The 22,221-nt window shown below is 39.9% G+C and overlaps 2 protein-coding genes and 1 pseudogene across 3 annotated transcripts; 1 reads left to right on the forward strand and 2 right to left on the reverse strand.

Annotated features, from left to right (window-relative positions):
* Window positions 1-468: 468 nt before the first annotated feature.
* ndufaf5 (NADH:ubiquinone oxidoreductase complex assembly factor 5) lies at window positions 469-3,987 on the reverse strand (the record flags this gene model as incomplete). The annotated part of the gene is made up of 9 exons (XM_038290609.1): window positions 3,671-3,987; window positions 3,293-3,333; window positions 2,382-2,445; window positions 2,190-2,237; window positions 2,003-2,106; window positions 1,537-1,576; window positions 1,267-1,464; window positions 714-774; window positions 469-552 (listed from the first exon to the last, which is right to left on the reverse strand). Coding segments are annotated over exons 1-9 (883 nt in total), but the record flags the coding sequence as incomplete, so codon positions are not given.
* Window positions 3,988-4,602: 615 nt separating this feature from the next.
* Window positions 4,603-17,091, forward strand: esf1 (ESF1, nucleolar pre-rRNA processing protein, homolog (S. cerevisiae)). Of its 2 annotated transcripts, none has more exons than XM_038290640.1 (14): window positions 4,603-4,686; window positions 7,041-7,398; window positions 7,770-8,077; window positions 8,258-8,371; window positions 8,688-8,797; window positions 9,120-9,272; window positions 9,378-9,492; window positions 9,820-9,976; window positions 10,059-10,226; window positions 10,324-10,451; window positions 10,540-10,627; window positions 14,487-14,578; window positions 14,666-14,821; window positions 16,073-17,091. In XM_038290640.1, the coding sequence occupies exons 2-14, from the start codon at window positions 7,074-7,076 to the stop codon at window positions 16,400-16,402; spliced, it is 2,244 nt and encodes a 747-aa protein (XP_038146568.1). In that variant the 5' UTR covers window positions 4,603-4,686; window positions 7,041-7,073; the 3' UTR covers window positions 16,403-17,091. The 2 variants fall into 2 exon arrangements, with proteins under 2 accessions (XP_038146568.1, XP_038146567.1); XM_038290639.1 differs by having other exon boundaries at window positions 10,056-10,226; window positions 16,073-17,089.
* Window positions 16,953-20,036, reverse strand: LOC119787019 (annotated as a pseudogene).
* Window positions 20,037-22,221: the final 2,185 nt, after the last annotated feature.

Here is a 22,221-nt window from a genome sequence, read left to right on the forward strand (position 1 = left end):
GGCGATCACCGCTCCCCTCTCTCCATGCGGTGCTGCTACTTACAAACACCACAGCTCTATCTAGTAGCACGAGGTGAGAGCAGCGCAGTGAAAGCTCTCACCGCTGGTCGCTTCACTGCCCTTCAATGCTCGGTTTGTATAGGAATTCTATGCCGTTGCCATCTAAGACCGTTGCCATCGCCTCTGGTCTGAATGGACCATTAGAATGTTTCTGATGGGATTTCTTTTTTCTGTTTTTGTCCCAGACTGCATGTCACTTCTGAGCTGTTTAAAGTGAACTTAGAGGGAGAAGAGATGCCACACAGTTGCAGGACATGGAAATGATCTCTACTGTTTTTAGTTCTACTGTCACTGAAATGATGCCTCTGCGTCTACAGAACATGCAGTGAATTGCAGTAGAATTGCAACATGCAATGTCCCTCAATCTGACGCATGTTTGTGTTTCCAGCTCCCTTTTCAACCACTCACCTTTATAAATGGCTGCAGCTGCTAACATAGTATCCCTGTGCAGCATCGACCTCCTGTTCCATGCACAGTTACTTTCTCCCATACCTGCAAGGAGCAGCGTTTTAAGAGTTCTGTTAACATCTCAAGCTCTTTCAGTTAATGTTCTATTTTTCTGCAGACATGAAGTTCTTAGTAGCCTTAATCAGTGTTTTGGATGTTTTCTGAGATCTTCTGGATTTTACTTTTCGTTTCTCAGCAATTTGTACCTTGAAGATCAGTCATGACCTCCATGATGCCTGGGTAATGCACCTGAACATCATCAATGTCCTGAAAAATAAGAAGAAAATGTTGCACATGTCAGACACAATATGCATTCCTAGGTAGCCCCGTTCTGCTTCTGCCAGACATTTTTACATGTTAAAATTTAGATGCTCCTTTCCACAATTGCCATATGCTTGCTCAGGAGGCAGGCCTGCTACACAGCTAAGGACCTGATGCAATCAGCTTGGTTCCCTTGAATGCATTCCAACCAGTTGGTTTCATATAATCAGCTCATTTGGACAGAATGTTTAACAAGAACAAACTAAAGGCCCACATCTCCAAAGATTTGGGATATAGTAGGATTTGTTTTCCTTTCTGCTGATTGTATTGAGTAACATAACATATAAAGTTTTTAGAGCTTTAGAGTTCTGTGGTTCCTCTAATGCACAGTGGGTGAACTTCTGGGTTTAACAGTCTACTAATGGTGTAAGAAAGGCTGTGTTTGCTTCGTCCTGGTTTGGGTCTGACAGAAAACTAAACATCTTAAGATGTTCTCACCACAGTCAGCATATTGAAGCCAGCCTGGCCCAGCAGGTTCCCTAGGTCTGTGACGGCGGTGTAGGGCGACACATGGGGGGAGAAACCTCCCTCCCTCTCCGTCTCAGCCAGCTGGAGAGAACAGCGCAGCTCGTACAGCGTCTCCCCGCCCACCATCGCCCCGATGAAAACCCCGTCTGGCTTCAGAACCTGGTGGATCTAAGAGCAAGAGGCAGGATGAGGCAAGAGCTTGTTCCTGATCCCAGCAGAACACAGAATCACTCATTGCACCTGTCTGAGGGCTCCAGGAAGGTCGTTGATCCAGTGAAGGCTGAGAGGACAGAACAAAACATGATTTCTGGAAAGTTCCTTTAGAAAAAATAAGATTCAAGCTTAAAACAAGTTTGTTGCTGTTTCTTTATCTGAAAAATAGTCTGACAAAAACTATGTGGCCTGAAGTAGATGACCATTTGAAATTGAATACAGTTCTCGGGACCCTGATACTGATTATCCAGCTGGATTCAGTGCAGGAAACAAAGAGAACTGTAAATCAGCCAACCATTGGTCTAATTTCTTCTGCTCGTCCTGAATGGGTTCCCTGAGAATTCATGCTTTCCTGATAAGCAAACGGATTAAAAATATGCTATACCTGAACATTCTAAAGCCTAATTTAATGTAATAAAATAAATGGAAGGGAGTGAGCTCCCTCCGGTGGCAGGCACCAGTAGAGGCCTCAGATAGAACCAGAGTGACTCACGTCAAGCTACTCAGCACTAGGTCGAAAGTGTTCTCCTTAAACGGCAGAAACTCCTCGTCAGCAAGGATGCACTGAGTGGGAATCTCACTCGGCTTGCGATGTTTCTGAAACACATCAGTTGTGATCACGGCAGGTGGAAGCGGCGCCTCATATGTACTGGTTTCACTGGACTGGGGTCAGAACTCACCAGGGTGTGCTGGGAGATGTCTGTCAGGAACAAACGCTCCACCACATCCTGTAACATCAGACTGGACATATTAAGCAGGATTCTCATCAAAGATATCTCCTCATCCTCCATGTTGGGAGCTTTTCCTTATAAGCTAGTTTACATTTCAGGGTTAGGAATTTCAAGCTTGAGGAAAAGTGAATGCATCATCACCTTGTTTAGATGGTCTGCAATGTGACTTTTTCCTCCTCCAATGTCCAGAGCGAGAGGGAATGTCCTGACAAGATAAACACAGATCAGATGCATTCTCTATCTGCTGCAGGAATAAAGGGACAGAGATGGGGACATGGCAGCAAATGCTTGAATCAGATTCGGTTTCCCATTTCAGTTTGGACATCTGGTAGAGTTTGAAGCACAAGAAAAACTGCATAACCACGTGCTGTTCTACTTTCTACCTGAGCATCCTTATTTCAGAACAACAGTTTCAGATAAAAATGGTTGTTTGCAGGTATCTGCTTAAAAAACAACAAAAACCTGCTGTAGCAGGTCCAGAAAAGATCTACAAAGAATGTCAGGTCCCACTCCAATCTCTGATTTTAGTTCTGTTATTCATAATTTTATCCCAGTGGGAAAAACTGGCCTGAGACCAAGTAGTCCAGATTTAACTGGACTCTTGACCTTTTAACTAATAAATCCAAACTCAGGGTTGATGGCATCTCTCAGCGTGATTCAGTTATGATTCCAACCTGAACAAATGATACTCCTAAAGTGGGGCAGACTGACCCGAACAGGAAGCAGAATGATCCTCTCAACATCAACAACAGTTGGTGACTTCCAAACAAAATGGTTCCTTAACAGGATCTCTGGTCAGGCCCTGCCATAAACCCTCATTATCTATGTTTTAATACTCTGCAGCAACATTTCCATCTGTTTATGTATTAATGGAATCATCTCCTGTTCTGATTTTTCATTTATTGGTTGATCATCTGTCTCTTGAATCATCTAATCTGTTTGGGTCTGAATTCCTCCTTAAAAACTGTGTGAATGAATCCAGATTGACTGAAACTTTAACTTAAAGTAACAGCTCTCTGTACAGTTTGTTTGGACCTGGACCAGAACCTTACCTGGTGATATCATAAACCCGATCAGCGACTCGACTCCCGACCTGAAAAACACACAAGATCCAACTTCAACAGGAAGAAGTGTTGGATGCTAGATTGTTCTACCAAGCTGGACAGTTCCTCCTGGAGGACATGGAGCAGTTGCCACCAGAGGAGTCCTCTGCCTGCTGCTGATTCCACTGATTTCACTTTAAAAGCAAGAACATTATTGGGATATAAAATAAAATCCATCAACAGATGCAGCTGATGAGGAAAACCTGGCATTAAAGGACAAACTAGACTGATGCAGATCATCATCAGAGACAGGGGTCAAACTAAATGAACCCAAGTAGAGGCAAAGCTGAAACCAGGCAGACTGATGCAGCACCTCCTCCTCCTCACCTCATCCCTCAGGTAGTCATACTGGTGACCATCCTGCAGAACTGCAGCCCAGTTCTTCTGCCTCTTCTTCATTTCCCTGTTGAACACATTCATGCTCCCTCTGCCAGATCCTGACAGGGCCCTGTTTGATCCAGATCCCGGCCTTCTGTTCCAGGAGGACAAGGAAGAGCAGATCCTTCCTGCAGGAGCAGAACTGACCAGCTGCAGCCCCTGGAGGACCTTCTGGACTCCTCTGTTGTTCATAATGTTACTTCACAGTACAAGAACTCCTCCAACATGTCTGATCTCGGCTCAGCAGAATGACCTCAGTGTGGAGCTGGAGGGAAAACCCGGCTGGGTGGAATAAAACTAAGGAACTGGATCACAGCCTCATGGCGGAGCTGGAAGCTGCTGCATCTGATTAACTGGGTTATGATCTGTCCCAGAAATACGTTCACAATCTGAAAAAAACAAAAGCAAAACAAAAACATTTTAACTGTATTAACTGTATTAAAACTGGAGCTAGGGAAGAATTTATGTTTAATCTTTGGCACATTTGCCATGATATGTCTAAATATAAAGCCCCTATGTTACAGTGTAAACTTAAATAAATAGGAAAAGACTAGAATGACAACATGATATATGTTTAATAACTAATAAAGCTGTTTTTCTACTTTGAAATGCATATTTTTTATGAATTATCCCCCGATCATATTTTATTGGACTGAAATTCTTCAGTTACATCAAAGAAATAATGAATTATTAAGTTTTTACGAAGTCCATGGAGCGTTGCTGTGCAGTTTATTCAGCGGCAGACATTTATTTTCAATTTTCTGATAATTGTGGAATCAAATTCAAACGTAAGTGATCATTTTTTGAATCCTAAAACGTGAACCTTTGAGGGTTAGTTGTGTGATCTGTGTTTCGCACCGTTTGTCCCACGCTGCGCGCCGTAGCTTCAGACCAGGAAGCACAACGGGAAGGGTTGGAACAGAGTGCATGCTGGGAGAACACATGTGTGAGGAGGACTGGTGAAGGTAAAGTGGCTCTAAAATGAGTTTTTAACCATGATGTGGAGTTTTTACTTCTGGTTCTGATTCTGGACTCTGAATCTGTCCGAACCTGCAGGTGTTTAGTCGAAAACTGGTCGATAGAGTTAGATTCTGAAAAGATGGAGAGATAGTTTTATGCTAGACAAAAATTTTCTCTCTGATGGTTGTAAACAAACCTTTTCGGTTCGGTATAACTCATAATTCGGATCTTGTGCATAAAGTGTCATTTTATTCCGCTTAGCGTATTTTTAAAGTTTCTGTATATATAAAAAAATATTTTTAAAATCGCGATAAACTACAGTTATAAAATAGATAAAGTAAGTAAATTCAGCTGATGGAAGAAATGAAATAATCGGACTTAATACAAAAGAACATTAATTTAAATTATGTAAATGTGACTGTTTGAGCTGTCGAAGCACCATTTAGGTCTTTTGACCCTCATAGGCACCAGTATTAATCTGCTACTCCCTGACCATAGTAGACCTTTGAATATTTTTAAATTAGATCTGCTGCAGGTAAGGTCAGGGATGAGTTTTTATATAAGTTGCTTTGATTGTCAAACTTCTCTGTGAAAAAAAACAGAAAAAGAAAGAAATCTGAAAAGATAAGACGATTAGAGTCAAGGGTGTAACTTTGTGATAAAAGTTGGTGCTGCTGATGGACCTACAGCTACTCAATCCCAACGCTTTCAACAGGGTTTATATTTTCCAAAAACAAGCTGAAACATATATTTATTGAATGCTTTCCTATTGTTGAGAACACAAGAGAAAATTATAAGACACTGATATTTATAGTTATAGACAGATGCCTGCCTTTAGTGCATTATTTATAAAGGACTCAAAAACATAAATGTATAAAAAAAAATGATTAATAACAGCCGATACCGATGCCAACATCAATATATCCTGCATCCCTAGAATGGACACAACTTCACTTCCATCCATCCATGCATGGCTTCCCTTTAAGCTGCATCATTTAGTATCCTCCTTCACAAGCAGCAAAATCAAATTAGTCCCATATGTCATTGACAGCCAAAGTCTCTATATTGAACCTTACATTTAAGAAATCGTTTACACTGATTTTTATTATTTGTGCTTTAATTCTTGTAGGTTTCTTATATTTTTAAATTTTAAATTTGTTTCCTGTGAGTCTGGCTCTCTCTTGGTTGCTGGATCAGCTATTTCTGAGTCTCGTTGAATATGTTGAATATGTTGAATTTAATCATAGCATTGCAACATGCAATTTTATTGCATGTTGCATATCCCAGTAATTCTGTTTCACCTTTAAATCTGCAGCTGTCTCTCATTGTGTCTCTGCTCTGCTTAAAAACAGATGTATGAACCTGTCTACCAATATAAAGATGCCAGAGAAAATAATTTTCAGGATCTCTAGAAGCTCTGCTCTCTGACTCTCTGTTCAATAAGGAAACAAAATATATGTGTTCATTTTAATCTGTAACTCTGAGTAATGGTCCTCTGAGAAGCCCAGCTTTTTTAACTTATATAAATGAACAATCTGTTGCCATTTTTAGCTGAAAAAGCTTTATATGTGTAACAAACTGATTTTTTCAGTGGCATCTCTAATTTTTTTAAGTAACCAGTCTCCCAAATTTTACTGAAACATATATCGAAGTAGCTGCTGGTTAAGATTCACTGAGTGCTGCTGTGTCTCTCCTCCTCCGTGTAGCTACTCTGTACGCAGTGAATAACGACCTCAAGATATATTATGTCCCAAAGCGACAGATCCGATGATATTCCAAGAGGTGGGACTCGAGAGCAGCAAATACCTGGACTGAAAACGCTCTGAACACAGTTAGCTGCACCCAATCCCAGTTACTGTTGGCTAAAGTAAATCAGTGGAAAGCAGGAAAAAAGCGGAACTTATTGGTGGGGTCTGTCCCCTCCATGCCAAAGTTGGTGGGGACATGTCCACACCAGTCCTTCAGAAAGTTATGTCAGTGAATGGAGTTCAGAACAAGCTCCAAGATAGTTGAGTGTGCTGCCCAAAATCAATACTGTTTACATAAATACTTGTACAGCTGCAGTTAAAATCCAGATCGTGGGTTATGGTGATAGTGTTTCGGAACAGGGAGCCGTTCTGACTGGATCTGGATTAAAACTGCTCCAAAGAACCCTAGGTCAGGACTGGGAACCATGGGTCTGATACATTTAGATGCCAGTTATAGAAAGTCTCACACAGGAAGAATCTAATGCAATAAAAAGACAAATTGTCAGCCGGATCTAATGAGTTCTGTTTCCATGTGGTTCTGTTTGTGAATTAATTATGTCCGTCTGCTCTTATGTCATTAACTAACCTGAATTTTTACTCCTGCCTTTTAGGTAAGGCTGGGATTATTTTTCCCCGTCCCCATCATGTCCAGAAAAAAGCAGGAAGAGGATGAACGGTTCCGCCGGGTCCAGAAGGACCCCAGGTTCTGGGAGATGCCAGAGAAAGAACAAAAGGTCAAGATCGACAAGCGCTTTCAGTCCATGTTCCATGACCAGCGCTTCAAGGTGAAGCAGACGGTGGACAAACGAGGTCGGCCCGTCAGCCACTCCACCTCTGAGGATCTGAGGCGGTTCTACAAGCTGTCTGATTCAGATGAAGATGACGATGAGCCTCCAAAGGTGAGGAAGGGGGAGAAGAAGAAGACAAAAGCAGTGGAGCCGTCTGGACAAGGAACCGCTGCAGAAAAAGGTCAGAATATGAATTTATACTGATTTGGGAATCTGGAACTAAATCTGCAAAACTGAAGGATTTTCTCTGGAGGATAATAGAAGAATCTGAACTTAAAGGTAAAGCTTTGGGGTTACAGCCCCATCAAAGCTTCGACCCTTCACTGTAGTCCGGAGAGGTGGATCATTACTGCAAGAACCAGATGCAAAATCTTGTAGACTGATATTAAAATACAGAATCCGCTTTTTAAAACAATCATAAGAATTTGTTTTGTGATGTAATGGATGGATGCAAAACAGTGAGACTTGCTGTAAATACATTAGACATGCCACAGGCATTAAAGAGGGGTACCAAAAGAAGGGTAACCATAGCTCTGTAATTTCCCCCCATAGATGGTGAAGATGAGGAGCAGCTGTCTGAGGATGAAGATCTGGGAGACAGTGACTCTGATGAAAATGGGGAGGGTTATGAAGAGGAGGAGGAGAGCGATGCAGCGAGGGGGTCTGACGATGAGTCCAGTTTGGATTCTGGCGACGACAGCGACAGCGGACCTGATCTGGCCCGAGGTAAAGGAAATATTGAGACCAGCTCAGATGAAGATGATGACGATGATGATGTGGAAGACATCCTGAAGAAAGAGGAAGAGGAGATTGAACATGACTGGGGGGAGCTGTGCAAAGACGCTCCACGGAGTGATGAGGTGAGGCCGGCGTCCCACACTGTTTACGTTTGATCACTGCTGCACTTTATGGAATGAAATGTTAATTTACTCTCTGGAAAGCTGTACTTTAAACATCAATGACAATAAAAGTTGTCTAAGTCCCGCAGAAGCATGGGACAAGTTAAACCCTGTTTTTAGCAGTTTGTTATCATGTTGTAGGTCTCTGCTCGGATCGCTGTCTGCAACATGGACTGGGATCGCATGAAGGCTAAAGACCTGCTGGCTCTGTTTAACTCCTTCACACCTAAAGGGGGCGCTGTGCTGTCTGTGAAGGTAAATCTGATGTGAAATGAGTGTTGAAGCAGATAAATGCATAGAGATATTATAAAGCTCTAAAGCATCAGTTGAGGATGTAACTAACTAGAAACATGCCTGAAAGACAAGACCCAGGGCCCAGCTTGGCACTGACCCTTGAAGTTAGGATGAATAATGTGATATTTACGCCCAGGGCTTGGTTTTGTTTTAGTTTTTATTTTCAGGCCATTGTGTGAACTAGAGTGTGTTTATTTGTAGAAACCAGGAAGGACTCAGCTGTTTCCAGCCTGTTTATTCTGAGTGACAGCATTGCATTGTGGGTATTTTTGGCCAGATCTACCCGTCAGAGTTCGGTAAGGAGAGACTGAAGATGGAGGAGACGCAGGGACCGCCGGAGCTGAAGGCGCTGCCTGACGACTCTGAGGACGACACAGAGGAAGAAAAGTGAGCTCATAGGTTCTACCTACAGAGATGTGCTACACCGCCCCCTGCTGTAGACGTTGCAGCTTAGCTCAGCCTGTATTTCTTACAAACTTGTATATCTGTGCCCAATATCTTACATCTACCATACAATCTGGTAAATTTGGAGGATCTTTGAAAGAGAGCAGACGCTGCTACTTTTGAGTATTAGTTTAACGGATCCAAAGTCGGTTAAAACGTTGTTAACGCTGAGTGAGGCTGGTTGAAACAAACTGCTTTTCTGCATTAACTTCTGAAAGCAGGTGTGTTAACAGTTTTTTTTTTATATGTTTGTGTCCCCTTCCAGGGTTTATAGGGAGAAGCTGCGGGACTACCAGTTCAAGCGTCTGAAGTATTTCTACGCTGTGGTGGAGTGCGACTCTCCCGAAACGGCGGCCAAGATCTATGAGGAATGCGATGGCTATGAATATGAGAGCAGCTGCTCTGTTCTGGACCTTCGGTATCAGTATAAATTGAATAAGCCAAAGAAAAGGGCAGGATATCCAACTGATCTGTTTGAAAGCTGAGTGTTTTTTTTGTTTTTTTCTTCATTCTCAATCTACAGTTTTATTCCTGACGATGTGACGTTTGAAGAGGAGCCCAAAGACGTGGCGACAGATATCAATCTGTCAGCATACCAACCCAAACTCTTTACCTCTTCTGCTACGGCCACCTCAAAGGTAAGAACCCTGTCGATTCCAGGCTGATGGGAGAATAGAAGTGTAAACATGGGATTTTGTGCTCCCATCACGCTTTGGTTTGGGGCTAAAGATGATTGATTTTTTTCATGAGAAAACGGTAGCATGATGTTTGACTGTCTCTGACATTAATCAGCTCTGGATGTGGTTTGTAAAAAAAGAAAAAAGAAATGTATAACGAGGGAAAAGGAATGAAAACCGCTTTTGTTCGTTTCTTAAATGATCAGAAAGCACAAAGAGAGGCTTCAAATAGCAACAACTGATTGACGTTCACTCGTTTCCCTTTCCTTTGTCTGTTGAATTAATCAGGTGCAGCTGACGTGGGATGAAACGGACCACGAGCGCGTGACGGCGCTGAGCAGAAAGTTCAACAAAGACGAGCTGCTGGACTTGGACTTTAAGGCTTACCTGGCGTCCTCCAGTGAGGAGGATGAAGATGAAGAGCAGGAGGATGAAGCAAGCAAAGGTACAAATTAGGAAACCAACCTTTTTTTTTTTTTTTGAGGAGGAGAAATGGTGCTCAGCTGACCTTTTGTTTCAAATAGAAGAGGCCATCAGTGAAGAAGTGGAGGAGAAAGAGGAGCAGAAAAAGAAGAAGAAAAAGAGAAGTGAGGAGCAGATCAATAAATACAGGGAGCTGCTGAATAGCATCCAGGTCAAAGAGAAGAAGCTGCAGGAGGAAAAAGACATGGAGATGGAGATCACCTGGGTGCCAGGTATCGGAGCGCTTTGAAAGGCCATCTGTCCAAGCATGCCATGCAAGATTTTTTTTTCTTCCCAGCGAATTAAGCTGAAACTTTCCTGTGTGAGCAGGTTTAAGGGAGACAACAGAGAAGCTGGTGAAGAAGAAGCTGGAGGGCAAGGACAATTTGACGCCCTGGGAGGAGTATCTGGAGAAGAAGAAGGAGAAAAAGAAGCAAAAGAAAAGTAAAAAAAAGCAGGTGAGAGTGGAGCCTCCTTCAGGGAGAATTCTGAACTGCTGATGGTAATAGTTTTAATGGATGAGCCTGATGATGTTTTGTTCATCAGGGAGCTGATGAAGAGCTTAGTGATGACGAGCTTCCATCTGATGTTGACCTCAGCGACCCATTTTTCTCAGAGGAGCTTGGAACATCAGGTGAACTGGTTGCTCAGTCTTTGTTACCATGGCTACAGGGGTGGAGTTTGGGCGTTGCTCCGGATGAACAGAACTGATGATCCAATCCTCTCTCGTCGTCAAGCAGAAAGTTGCTCTAGTTTCATTTCCAAACAAAAGATTTCATTCCAAATGAGTTAATGAGACTTAGACTCAACTTTATTTACTCCTTTAGAGAAATTCTGGTTCCAGTCGCTTATATAGAATACAAAGAGTTAAAGCAAGATGCGATTAAAGATAAAAATACTACAGACAATATAAAAAGAGTGTATATTGTATAAAATGGAATTGTCTTAAGAGCTGTACTGATTAAATCTCTTTTTGGATACACTCTGTGTACAAAATGACAATTAACTCTAAGTCTAAAAGCATAAAAAAAGAAAAAAGTTCTAATGTCCTGAAATTATTTTATTAAAGTTTATTTGATAGCGACAGACACACATTTACATAGACAAACTGAATGAAACAGCAGTCCCATGTTTGCATCATGGTGCTATAGCAACAGCTAATTCGCAGCACTTGTCCCTAGATGGGCTTTTAAAAATAACTCTAAAAATTGAAGTGAAATCATTTGAAATAACACAACATAATATATATACAAACAGAGAAGTGTAAAAAAAAATTTAAAATGAGTACAGGTCTGTTTTTGACATAACCAGAGTTTTGTTTGATTTTTGAACATACTAAAACTGGTTGCAGACTTTAAGTGAACAGGAAGTGAGTTCCAAGCTGCAGATCCTCTCACAGACAATCCACTTTGAGCAAAAGTGGTTCTTCGAAAGGGGACCTTACAATTTCCATCCAAAGCTGCTCTGGTAGATCTGCTATTGCCCTGCAGTCTCTGTATGCAATCGCTTAATGGTATTGGTGCTAGTCCATTTAAACACTTAAAAATCATTTTTAAAACGTTATAATTTAGGAAATTTGTAAAATCCAAAATGCCAAATTTAGCCAAAATGTGACAATGATGGAATCTAATTGGCTTTTGATATAAAACCTTTAAGGCCTGATTATAAAGACTTGCTAGTGGTTTGAGAATAGTTTGATTAGTCTGAGACCAGACAGTAGCTCCATAGGTAAAATGTGAGAGGATCAGTGAGTTCAGAAACATCTCTGCACAGCGAAGTGTCAAACAATGTCTAATAATTTTAAAACAGTTTATATTTGATCGAACAGTTTTGCAGATTTTATCGACATGGCTCTTAAAAGTTAACTGAGCATCCAGAATTATTCCTAAATATTTTTCTTGTGATACTTGTTCAATAGGAACCCCATTGATCTGAATGTTCAAAGACTGTAATGATGTTTTCTTAATTGAGAAGCAAATGCACTTTGTTTTATTTGTATTGAGAGTTAAGCATGAGTCCTTTAGCCATGTCGATAATCTCTGCAGACTGCTCTGAAGTTTTTCACTGACAACAGTACCGCTTTTGTCCGACGTGTAAACAATGGTGTCATCAGCATACATTTGCAGATTGACTTCAGGACAAATACGTTTCCTTTAGATATAAAAATATCTGCACAGTAGAGAGTTAAGAGAAGACTACATAGTAGTTGACTTGAATTATTGCACCTGCACTGCAGAAATGAACTGACCTTATAAAATAAGTTAAAATTACACAGACTGCACAGTAGTTGGCATGTGTTATTGCACAGTTGGAGAGAAGAATACTGCACATGAGTGACAATAGTTAATGTTTAGCATATAATGTCGAAGGCGTTGATAGTCCAAGCTAAAGTTCTGTTGGTACATTTTTACTGAAAAAGCATGTTAAATATTAATGAAGCAGAAACATGTTTTAAATTGTATAATCCATGTTGGTTGAATATAAAGATTGGGCTGCAGCAGGATTTATCACAGAATCATTAGATGAAACAATGGAAGTGTGGCAGAGAGAGGAGGGTTAAGGAGGGGGGGTAGTGTTTAACTGGGGGGTTGGAGGGGAAAAAAACGCTGAGCTTCTTCCTGAACTCAAACTAAAGAAAGGCTTCAGTTCACTTTTATTGTCATTCTCATATCGAGCCCGTTCCTGTGCGCCTCCTGCATCATGTTAATGAGGAAGCGCCCCACCGCTCTAATGGGAGTGGTTTGCTTTATTACAGATTTCCTCTGAACAAGGGGAGTCTATCTACATCAAGCCGAAAAAATTATTATCTAATTTTTCTCCAACTGAGGGATAAAATCTTCCTTGACTTAAAGGGATAGTTCGGGATTTTTGACATGAATCTGTATGGCATCCCCATCACCAGTGTCATGCAAACACACTGACTTACCCCTGGCAGCATCCTGTGAGCAGAGTTCTCGTCCAGCTTTGGTCAAGCCGAAAGTAGTCCGGCAGGTTGGCTAGACCCAGCGAAATAAAACGTTTCTCTTCCCAAAACATTATGTGTTCAAAAGAGTGATATTTTTGCATCCCAAAAACATTGTAGTGGAAAAAGTCACACGTCGTTATCACTTGGTCCTATTTTCTCTCTGTTCGTATCAGTGCGCGCGGTCATTCTGACAGCGAGCTCAACAACAGCCAGATGCATGTCTGAGACATGCATCTGGCTGTTGTCAGGTTAGTAGGCCCTAGCTGTCAGGTCATGGTGTCGCGCGCACTGATACGAACAGAGAGAAAATAGGACCAAGTGATAACGACGTGTGACTTTTTCCACTACAATGTTTTTGGGATGCAAAAATATCACTCTTTTGAACACATAATGTTTTGGGAAGAGAAACGTTTTATTTCGCTGGGTCTAGCCAACCTGCCGGACTACTTTCGGCTTGACCAAAGCTGGACGAGAACTCTGCTCACAGGATGCTGCCAGGGGTAAGTCAGTGTGATTGCATGACACTGGTGATGGGGATGCCATACAGATTCATGTCAAAAATCCCGAACTATCCCTTTAAAGAAATTTAACAAAACAAACTAAATTGTAGTGCAGCATTGAAATCGGCTAATATTCCCACTCATGCATTCGGTTGTTGTGTGTGAAGCTTAGTAGCAACTAAGCAGATGACATGACCTACTGTATATGCAACAGTAAATGTTGGAATGTTTGTGGATTTCTATAATAACAAAATACCTTCTTGGTAAATATTATGGACTAAATGTTTCTGCTGATTCAATATCAGGCCTAAGAAGATGACATGTTAAAGTGGAGCATCCTGATTTCTAGCAGTGCTAATCAACCTCCTCTATGCTTACTACACCTCTTCAGATCCATGCCAGCTATCTGACCATTCACACGGAGATTTATGGATCTGATCCAGTATTATTCCTGCATTTCTAATTCTCTTGCTCGGTCTTTGTTAGTGTTAGAATAGTCTGTTGTTAGTCTGTTTTACCAGCAAGAAAACTATTATGACCGATAGCAGAGATCGTTTAAATTCCTTTAAAATTTCTTTCTCTCTGCTTTGATTCTGATCCACTTCCATGTCTCTGTAATTTATTTAGGAGTTAAAGCTGCAGCTTAGTTGATATTTTGCTTCCTGGGATGGCAATTTAGCTACTCCTTGTTGCTCATCATAAAGACTGTAGAGCAAAAGGAAAACTTTCACAAAAGTCCTGTTTCAGCCAGAAAATCCAGAAATGGGTTTAAAAATGATTAATAAGACAAGCAACAGAGCTTCCTTTTATTCCTCGATTCAACCTTTGATTACTGTAACATGATGCAGGACAAAAAAATACTTCTATTATCATTTTTGTTTTGAATATTTCATTTTTGGGATACAGTTAAAATCCCTTGGATAGATCTAACCTACTTTTTTGATTAAGAAAAGTTCACTATTAAAATACATTTAACTTCTTCCTAATTGTCAACAAGATTATGGTTTTTACTGTCGTTTTTGTTTCAGACCTGAAGAAGAAACAGAAGAAAAAGGAAGAAAAGAAAGCCGAGGATAAGAAAACGACGGTTGAGGAGGAAGAGGAGCTTGAAAAACAGAAGGTCCTGATTGACTCCTAGATTGAAAAATAATGTTATTTACTCTCAGACAACCTGATCGCAGCTCCTGAACCTGCGTCTGTTTTCCAGGCTGAGATGGCTCTGCTGATGGAGGACGACGAAGATGAAGCCAAACACAAACACTTCAACTACGACAAGATCGTAGAACAACAGAACCTGAGCAAGAAGAAGAGGAAAAAGCTGCTAAAGAAAGGTGGAGAGTCACTGGAGGAGGACGACTTCAAGGTGAGATTCAGCTCCTCAGGCAGCTCAGCTTAGGCAACCAGCTGGATTTAAAACGCTATAGTTTTCAGTCTGCATTTGGAAACCCACATGTTGTGATTTGAAAGATCCTCAGGCATCATGTTCAGCTCCCTGAGGATTTGGGCTGAATTCAGCTGCTGCAGCGATGAATAGGCTGGTTTTATAAAATTAATGCGCTTCTTCTAAAATCTAAACACAAAGCTGAAGCCTGCAAACTTACAGAGGTTTTACAGCAGACCTGAAGAGCATCACTAGACATATAAACTACTGTAACTGTAACACCATGGGATTGGAAGCAGTCTGACTCTCCCCGTTCAGGGACAGTAGGGGTCTCCAAACCGCAGTCTGTGGCCCATGAAGTGGATCTAGGTGGCTTGTGACCAAAAATAAAAATATTTGATCTGCTAGAACTGATCATTTAAGTTGAGAGACACAATTTTTGAAGTAAAATTGTCACAGATTGGGGCCTTTGAGGAAACAGAGACAACTTTGTAAAGACATGTTTGTAAAAAATATTAGCTTGAACAGAAATTATTAGTTTGTATTTTGACTTTCTTTAGAATAACGAAGTCAATAGGATCACAAATGTGCAAAGAGTTTTACTCAGAAGCAGATTTCAGATTTGGTATCAGCCAATAATTAAAACTGACCAAATTACACAGGCAAAGGAAAAGTTTCAAGTTTATTTATTATTGAGCATCTAAAAAAGAATTAAATAACATTTATTTTTTGCTTTTTAAGAAACAGAAATATGAATTCTGTGGCCCATGTGGCAAATGTTTTGGACACCCCTGACATAGACCAAGGTTTGCTCCATGACAGGAATAGAATTAAAACACAGAAAACCATAATAAAAGCATGTAAAAAAATATGTAGATAATTATTTAATCTTGAAATAAATCAAAATGTTTTGTAACTTTCTACTGAAAGCATATTTCTTTTCTGTTTATTTTTTTACTTGAGTCATTTAGCCTTTTTTAGTTTACTATTTTATGAATAACTTTATAATAGTGGTTTATTAAAGTTTAACCAGCCCAATATTTAGGTTTCTGCACAACCATAAACACTAAGAGGCATTGAAGTTGGTCTCAAGACCTAATGATTCAGAATACTGCCAATTGAAAGCAAATTAAGGCATGAGAAAAATTAACCATTTTCTATTTTGCCTCTAATCTTCTGCAAAGTCCCATCAGTCAGGATCTAGTAAACATAAAGTGGTCTCTCTGTTTGCAGGTGGACGTCTCAGACCCCCGTTTCCAGGCCATGTTCACCTCCCACCTGTTCAACCTGGACCCCTCCCATCCCAGCTTCAAAAAGACCAAAGCCACACAGAGCATCCTAGAGGAGAAGCAGCGGCGCCGAGAGCTGGGGCTCAAGGCACAGAAGCCATCGGCCGCCTTAGAGGCGGCCGCAGAGCCAGGCAGCAAACAGGAAGGAGCAAAGCGAGAAAAGGACTCTTTGACAGAGAAGAAAGCAATGGATCCAAGCCTGTCGTTGCTGGTTAAATCCATCAAAAGCAAAACAGAGCAGTTCCAGGCTCGGAAAAAACAGAAAGTGACGTAAATCTTCCTGATGTACGGCCACTTCCTGCTGCTGGGACGGTTCTCTTTATGTTTGCACAGGAAAACTATACAAGTGGAAGTAAAAGCAATCTGAATCAGAGCTATCAGCATCAGTAGTTAATTTAATTACACCTGAAGATCCAGTTAATAGCAATTGCTTCGTATTTATAATTTATTTTTAAAAATATGAAGCATTTGGAATGTGGATGGAAATGTGTTCATTCTTCAGATGTTACATTTGAAAGGATACGATGAGTCCTATCATGTGTGACAGTCTGGCTAATCTGGCCTCTTTCTTGGCAACACATGAAAACAATATCATTTATGCAATAATTTGATTTTTACTAATATTTTCTACTTTGCAGTGCTAATATTTGTTAAAAGTTCTCTTATTAAATGTAAATGTGAACCATCCATCCATTTTCTGACACGCTTTATCCCAAGCGGGGTCACGAGGGTTGCTGGTGCCTATCTCCAGCTGTCTACGGGCGAGAGGCGGGGTACAGCCTGGACAGGTGGCCAGTCCATCGCAGGGCTGTATATGTGAACATTTTGCATAAAGGCAAAAAAATAAATCAATTTTCACATTTTTACTGATTCAGCTCAGTTTTCTATATTTATAGCATCATATAATAACACATTGCCTTAAGATGCAAAAAAAAGTCATTCAGTTTTATCATAGAAGCAGTATCAATTAAATTGATAACAACTGATCTAATCAACCAGTACAGTAAAATTCAGTTTATTAAACAAATTTGTTAAAAAGTTTACTATCAGTTTCGGGGGTCTGGGAGTTCAAACCCTCCCAGATGGATATTGCTGCATACTGCTTCAGCCTGGTCAGTTTATTGTCTATAATGTGCCCAGATTCATGCCCAGCCTCCACTGGATGGAGAAAGAGAATAAAGTCCATTCACATTTTCTTACGTTTTCCTCACTTTACTGTGGAAGAAATACACCTGACACCTTCAATTATTTCATTTCATTGTTGCATTACATTGCAATAACAGTCTTCTTTTGTAAGCAAAAATGAAATAAGATCTGAAATCATCTTTGCATTTTATTATTACTTTAAAATTAAACCTGCCCAGTTAATTATCAGGTATTTTTATACCAATTTAGCATGGTTTGGCTACTACTGCCTTATTTAACACATAACAAGAAATACTATATTGCTATAAGACATCTCTCACTAGCTTTCAACAAAGAAAAGCTGTTTACATGTTCATATTTACAGAAAGCATTAAATATTTTGATTTTCTGCTTAAGAAATTCCAAATTTGGGGAAAAAAATGAAGTTGCTAAACAGATATTTTGTTCAGCTATTTGAGCTCTAAGCGTTTACAGGAAGAGCTGGTTTCTTCTTGGTGTGATGAACAGCACAGATGATGAGGGGAGCAGAGTTTTTTCCACCATAATTAACAGCAGGGCTGAAGAACGGGTAGATTCTACCAGTGAAGTTGCAGCTGGTAAAGGAGTGGATCAGAACTGCAGCATGTGCATCATAAAAGGAGACCAGACCGTCCTCATAGTCCACAAACACCCCGATCTTTTCAGGACGGGTCCGAGGAGAGAGACGGAGCGGCGGGTCGGACAGAGCTTCGTACTCGCAGGACCTGGAGAAACTCAGAGCCCAGGAACCATCCTGACAGCTGGGCATAATAATCCTCTTCCTGTCGGTAGTCTCACTGGAGACGCCTACCATCCAGTGAGTTTTTCTTTTCACAAGAACCTCAAAGCTAAATCTGCCAGAGGAGAAACCTGATTTTCCTAAAACACAAAGTAAATTAACAAATTTTTTCGGGTTGTCTGGAACAATCTGCCCAACATCTGCGCAGTGAACCTGTTTTCCATCTGCAGACAGCCGGAGTTTGGGATGGGCCGTCTCAGGGTCAAGGGTCACATCTACTGCATGCTGTTGGAATTTATTCAGTTTGAAGGTCTTCATTTTCTCCCTGAGCTCCTCCTCCAGCTGAATCACAGCCCCTTCCACAGTCCCCTCATACGATGGAGGACAGAATCTGATCTCCGTCCGCTTCTTGAGGTTTGGAGCTGCGTTCAGGGAGGAGAAGCTTTGGAGGATGTGGAGGTGGTCATTAGACTCAGAGATCCGCTTCACCTCACATCTCCTCTTCATCAGCTCAGAAATTTCCTGTTCCAGATCTTTGATACAACCTTCTGCCTGCTTCTCTGTATTTTTTTGTTAATCTTTGATCTCCTTGATGAGCTCCTTCAGGCCTGTCTCTGCAGACTCCTTCAGAGCAGTGAAAACACGAACACCTTCTTTACCAATCTTCACAGACTCTTTAATCTCCTGTACTTTCCGTCGTCTGTTCTTGATCATCTTCTGGACTTCATCCTCTGTCTTTCTCAGCTCTGCTTTCTTTCCTTCAGATTCTTCTCCCAAAGGAACAAACTCGTGGTCCTTGTGGTCTAAAACAGAGCACAGCGAGCAGAGACATGTCTGGTCGGTCTTGCAGAACAGCTCCAGAGGTTTATCGTGCTGCAGACACATCCTGTCCTCCAGGTTCTCCATAGGCTCCATCAGCTGATGTCTCCTCAGACGTGGAGCAGTCAGGTGAGGCTCCAGATGAGCTTGACAGTAGGAGAGCAGACACACCAGGCAGGACTTAAGAGCCTTAAGTTTGGTTCCAATGCAGACGTCACAGAGAACTTCTCCATGTTTTACAGCCTGTTGTTCTGAGCAGCTGCCGATATCCTTCAGCTGAGCTTCATCTCTAAACTGAGCAACCATCCCAGAGAGCAACGTGTTGACCTGGATTTCAGGTCTTGCCCTGAAATCCTTCAAACACAACGGACAATTGCAGCTTTCATTGACATCCCAGTATTGAGTGATGCAGTTCTTGCAGAAGTTGTGTCCACATGGTGTGGTGACCGGACCAGTGAAAAGGTCCAAACAGATGGAGCACAGAAATTGATCTTCAGAGAGAGAATTGCAGGTAGCTGACATGTCTGAAGTCAGAGAGATAAAAGACAGAGGTCAGCCAAACATGGATTGCTTTTTAGAGCCTCTAATTAATCCGTTTTTTCTAAAAATGTGCATAAAATACCATGAAAGTATGTTAGAGATACGTAGGAGACACCAAAGTACTTATCAACATCTTCATAACAATTTAACTTTATCAATCTCACATTGAAAAAATTAACCTCATCATTTAACCCATCCCCTTGGGGAGCAGTGGGCTGCCACCATGCAGCGCCCGGGGAGCATTGTAGGGTTAAGGGTGTGGCAGTCTGTGGGAGTGGGGCTCAAACTCAGAACCTATGGATTCCTAGCTCTATACCCTAACCACTAGGCTCCCCATAACTGCAGCAAATTTGAACTGAAGAAGTTAAAGCTTATTTGATCAACAATGGTTTATGTGGGCCGACAGAATGGAAAGTATGAAGAGAAGAGAAAGAGAAATCAAGTAACACACACAAGTAAACGCCTAAATTACTTCAACCTATGGGCAAAACCTTTATTTTTAAATATGACATAAAGGCAATGATCTAGACCTACCAGTTTAGAGATGAATACTTGATGGAGCTGAATCTTCTTTAAGAAAGTAACCAGACTCTTTGTTGTCGAAGCTGCTGCTGCTTCTCTAAGTCTCACTTTCATTTAAGGAGTCTGACGCTTAGATCTCCTCCTATTTCCTCGTAGGCGTATCCTCCTGCAAATATGCAGGCCTTCATCACTGGGATGAATATGGTGGGGTAAAGCATTATGCATCAAAGATAACGTTGCTGTCCTGCTAAGAAAAGATATAAAGTGTGCTAACACTTATGGCCACAGTTCAACAAACCCCACTGCAAACCTTTATCTGCTGCTGTTAATGCAGCTCACCGGGTAGGCTATGTAGACAAAATATGTGAAACTTTAGATAGAGTGTCTGAGAAAAATAAAGATACTTTTCTTTAAGATGATTTTAATAAATAATTGATTTCTAAACATGGTCATTTACCTTCTATGGCTAGTATTTGTAAATGTAGCTGAATAGTCAAGCAGCCCATTAGAATTTCTTTTGGCACAAATGGTAAGAATATCCTGCCTTGTATTGACCTGATATTCATTAGAGCTATTTTTACACATAGTTTCAAAAGCTGCAATGTCCAGTGATCACAATCTTATTGCTTTATCTGGAAAAACTAAATTGCCCAAATAAGGAGTTAGGATCCTTCTCTGCAGGTCATTTAAAAGATTGAATCCAGATTTTATTTTTTCATATCTGGCATTGATAATATGCATGGTCAGATGTTTGTAACAGAATGTAAATGTTGTCTTAAAATACTTTTATGCATACATTAATGAAACTGGTAAATAATCACACTCATTGTGGTCAGAGGTGTCAAGTAACAAGGTATACTTTGTTAATTTTGGTTATCTATACTTTACTGGGGTAATTTTTTTTAAGACAACTTTTTAATTCTAACATTTTTTGCAATTATCTCTACTTTCTATTCCTTACGTTTTAGAATTAGACGCATTAGTTTTGTTCCATTTTGAGCTCATTTTCGATATGGCTTGTTGGTATTTAAAAAAAATTATAATAATAAATAAAACCATCAAAATAATTTGTTTTGTCAAGACAATTAATGTCTTTGTGGACTTGGTGCTGCACCAACTTGTTGTTCCTCACCTAACAAAATGAATAGTTTTTCAAGATGATGCCAAGTTCAATTTATCATTGTTACCATTAGTTATAAAAATAAGAAAATGAAGTTTATGGAAATCATCATATTTTAATAGGGTAGAGCAGTAAAGCTTCTGTCCTTTATATTTTTTCCTGAATTACTTTTACACTTTAAGTAGTTTTTGAAAAAAAAAAAAAGTTTGGGCAATATAATATAGATATATATATATATATATATATATATATATATATATATATATATATATATATATATATATATATATATATATATATATATATATATATATATATATATATATATATATATATATATATATATATATATATATATATATATATATATATATATATATATATAGTTGAGGTAGTTGAGAATGACCGAGCAGATTCCAGGTAAAACATCAGAGGTCTCTGTCCAGAAGAGCGCAGTCCTATATATATATATATATATATATATATATATATATATATATATATATATATATATATATATATATGTATATATATATATATATATATATATGTGTGTGTGTGTTATATTTAATACTAAAATAATAAATTGGCGGCCACCCTTGTGGCCTGTGTGAAAAGGATAATTTCTACTTCATATTGTCATAGACTCTTGTGATAAGTGGGGATATCTTGATGTGATTATCCGTATGTTGCTATCTGTGACACTTTAAAGATAACAAAAAAGAAATAAAAAAAATTGGCCAAAAGTTAAGGGATGAAAAGTAACAATAGACAGATTTTAAAAAGGAAGATGGTAGAGAAACCAGGAGGGTCAGTGGTGAAGTGGAGCGACTAAATGTGCAACATCTGAAGATATGAGGAAGGAGCATGATGTTTGAATAATTGAGAAGGTAAGATTTCAGAGTAAATTGGTGGAGCAAAAAAAAAAAAAAAGCCACAGAGTCAACTGGATACCATGAAATGTATTTATTCTCAATATAAATTCTAGCAAAGAGATTTAGTTCACTTTGTGAAACATTTTATTACACAGCAACACATAAATTATGAATGAAATCAGTCCTGCTGGTCATTCTTGTTCCTTTCTGATTTTTTTTTATGGAAAAAAAAATCGAACCTTTACCTAAAATTTGTCTTTGTTTCTTAGAAGAGAAAATAAAAACAACTATCTTTGATTTTTTTTTTCTTTATT

The sequence above is a fragment of the Cyprinodon tularosa genome, unplaced genomic scaffold, assembly GCF_016077235.1.
Source record: "Cyprinodon tularosa strain WSP-4 unplaced genomic scaffold, ASM1607723v1 ctg285, whole genome shotgun sequence".
In the NCBI taxonomy this organism is placed as follows: Eukaryota; Metazoa; Chordata; class Actinopteri; order Cyprinodontiformes; family Cyprinodontidae; genus Cyprinodon; species Cyprinodon tularosa.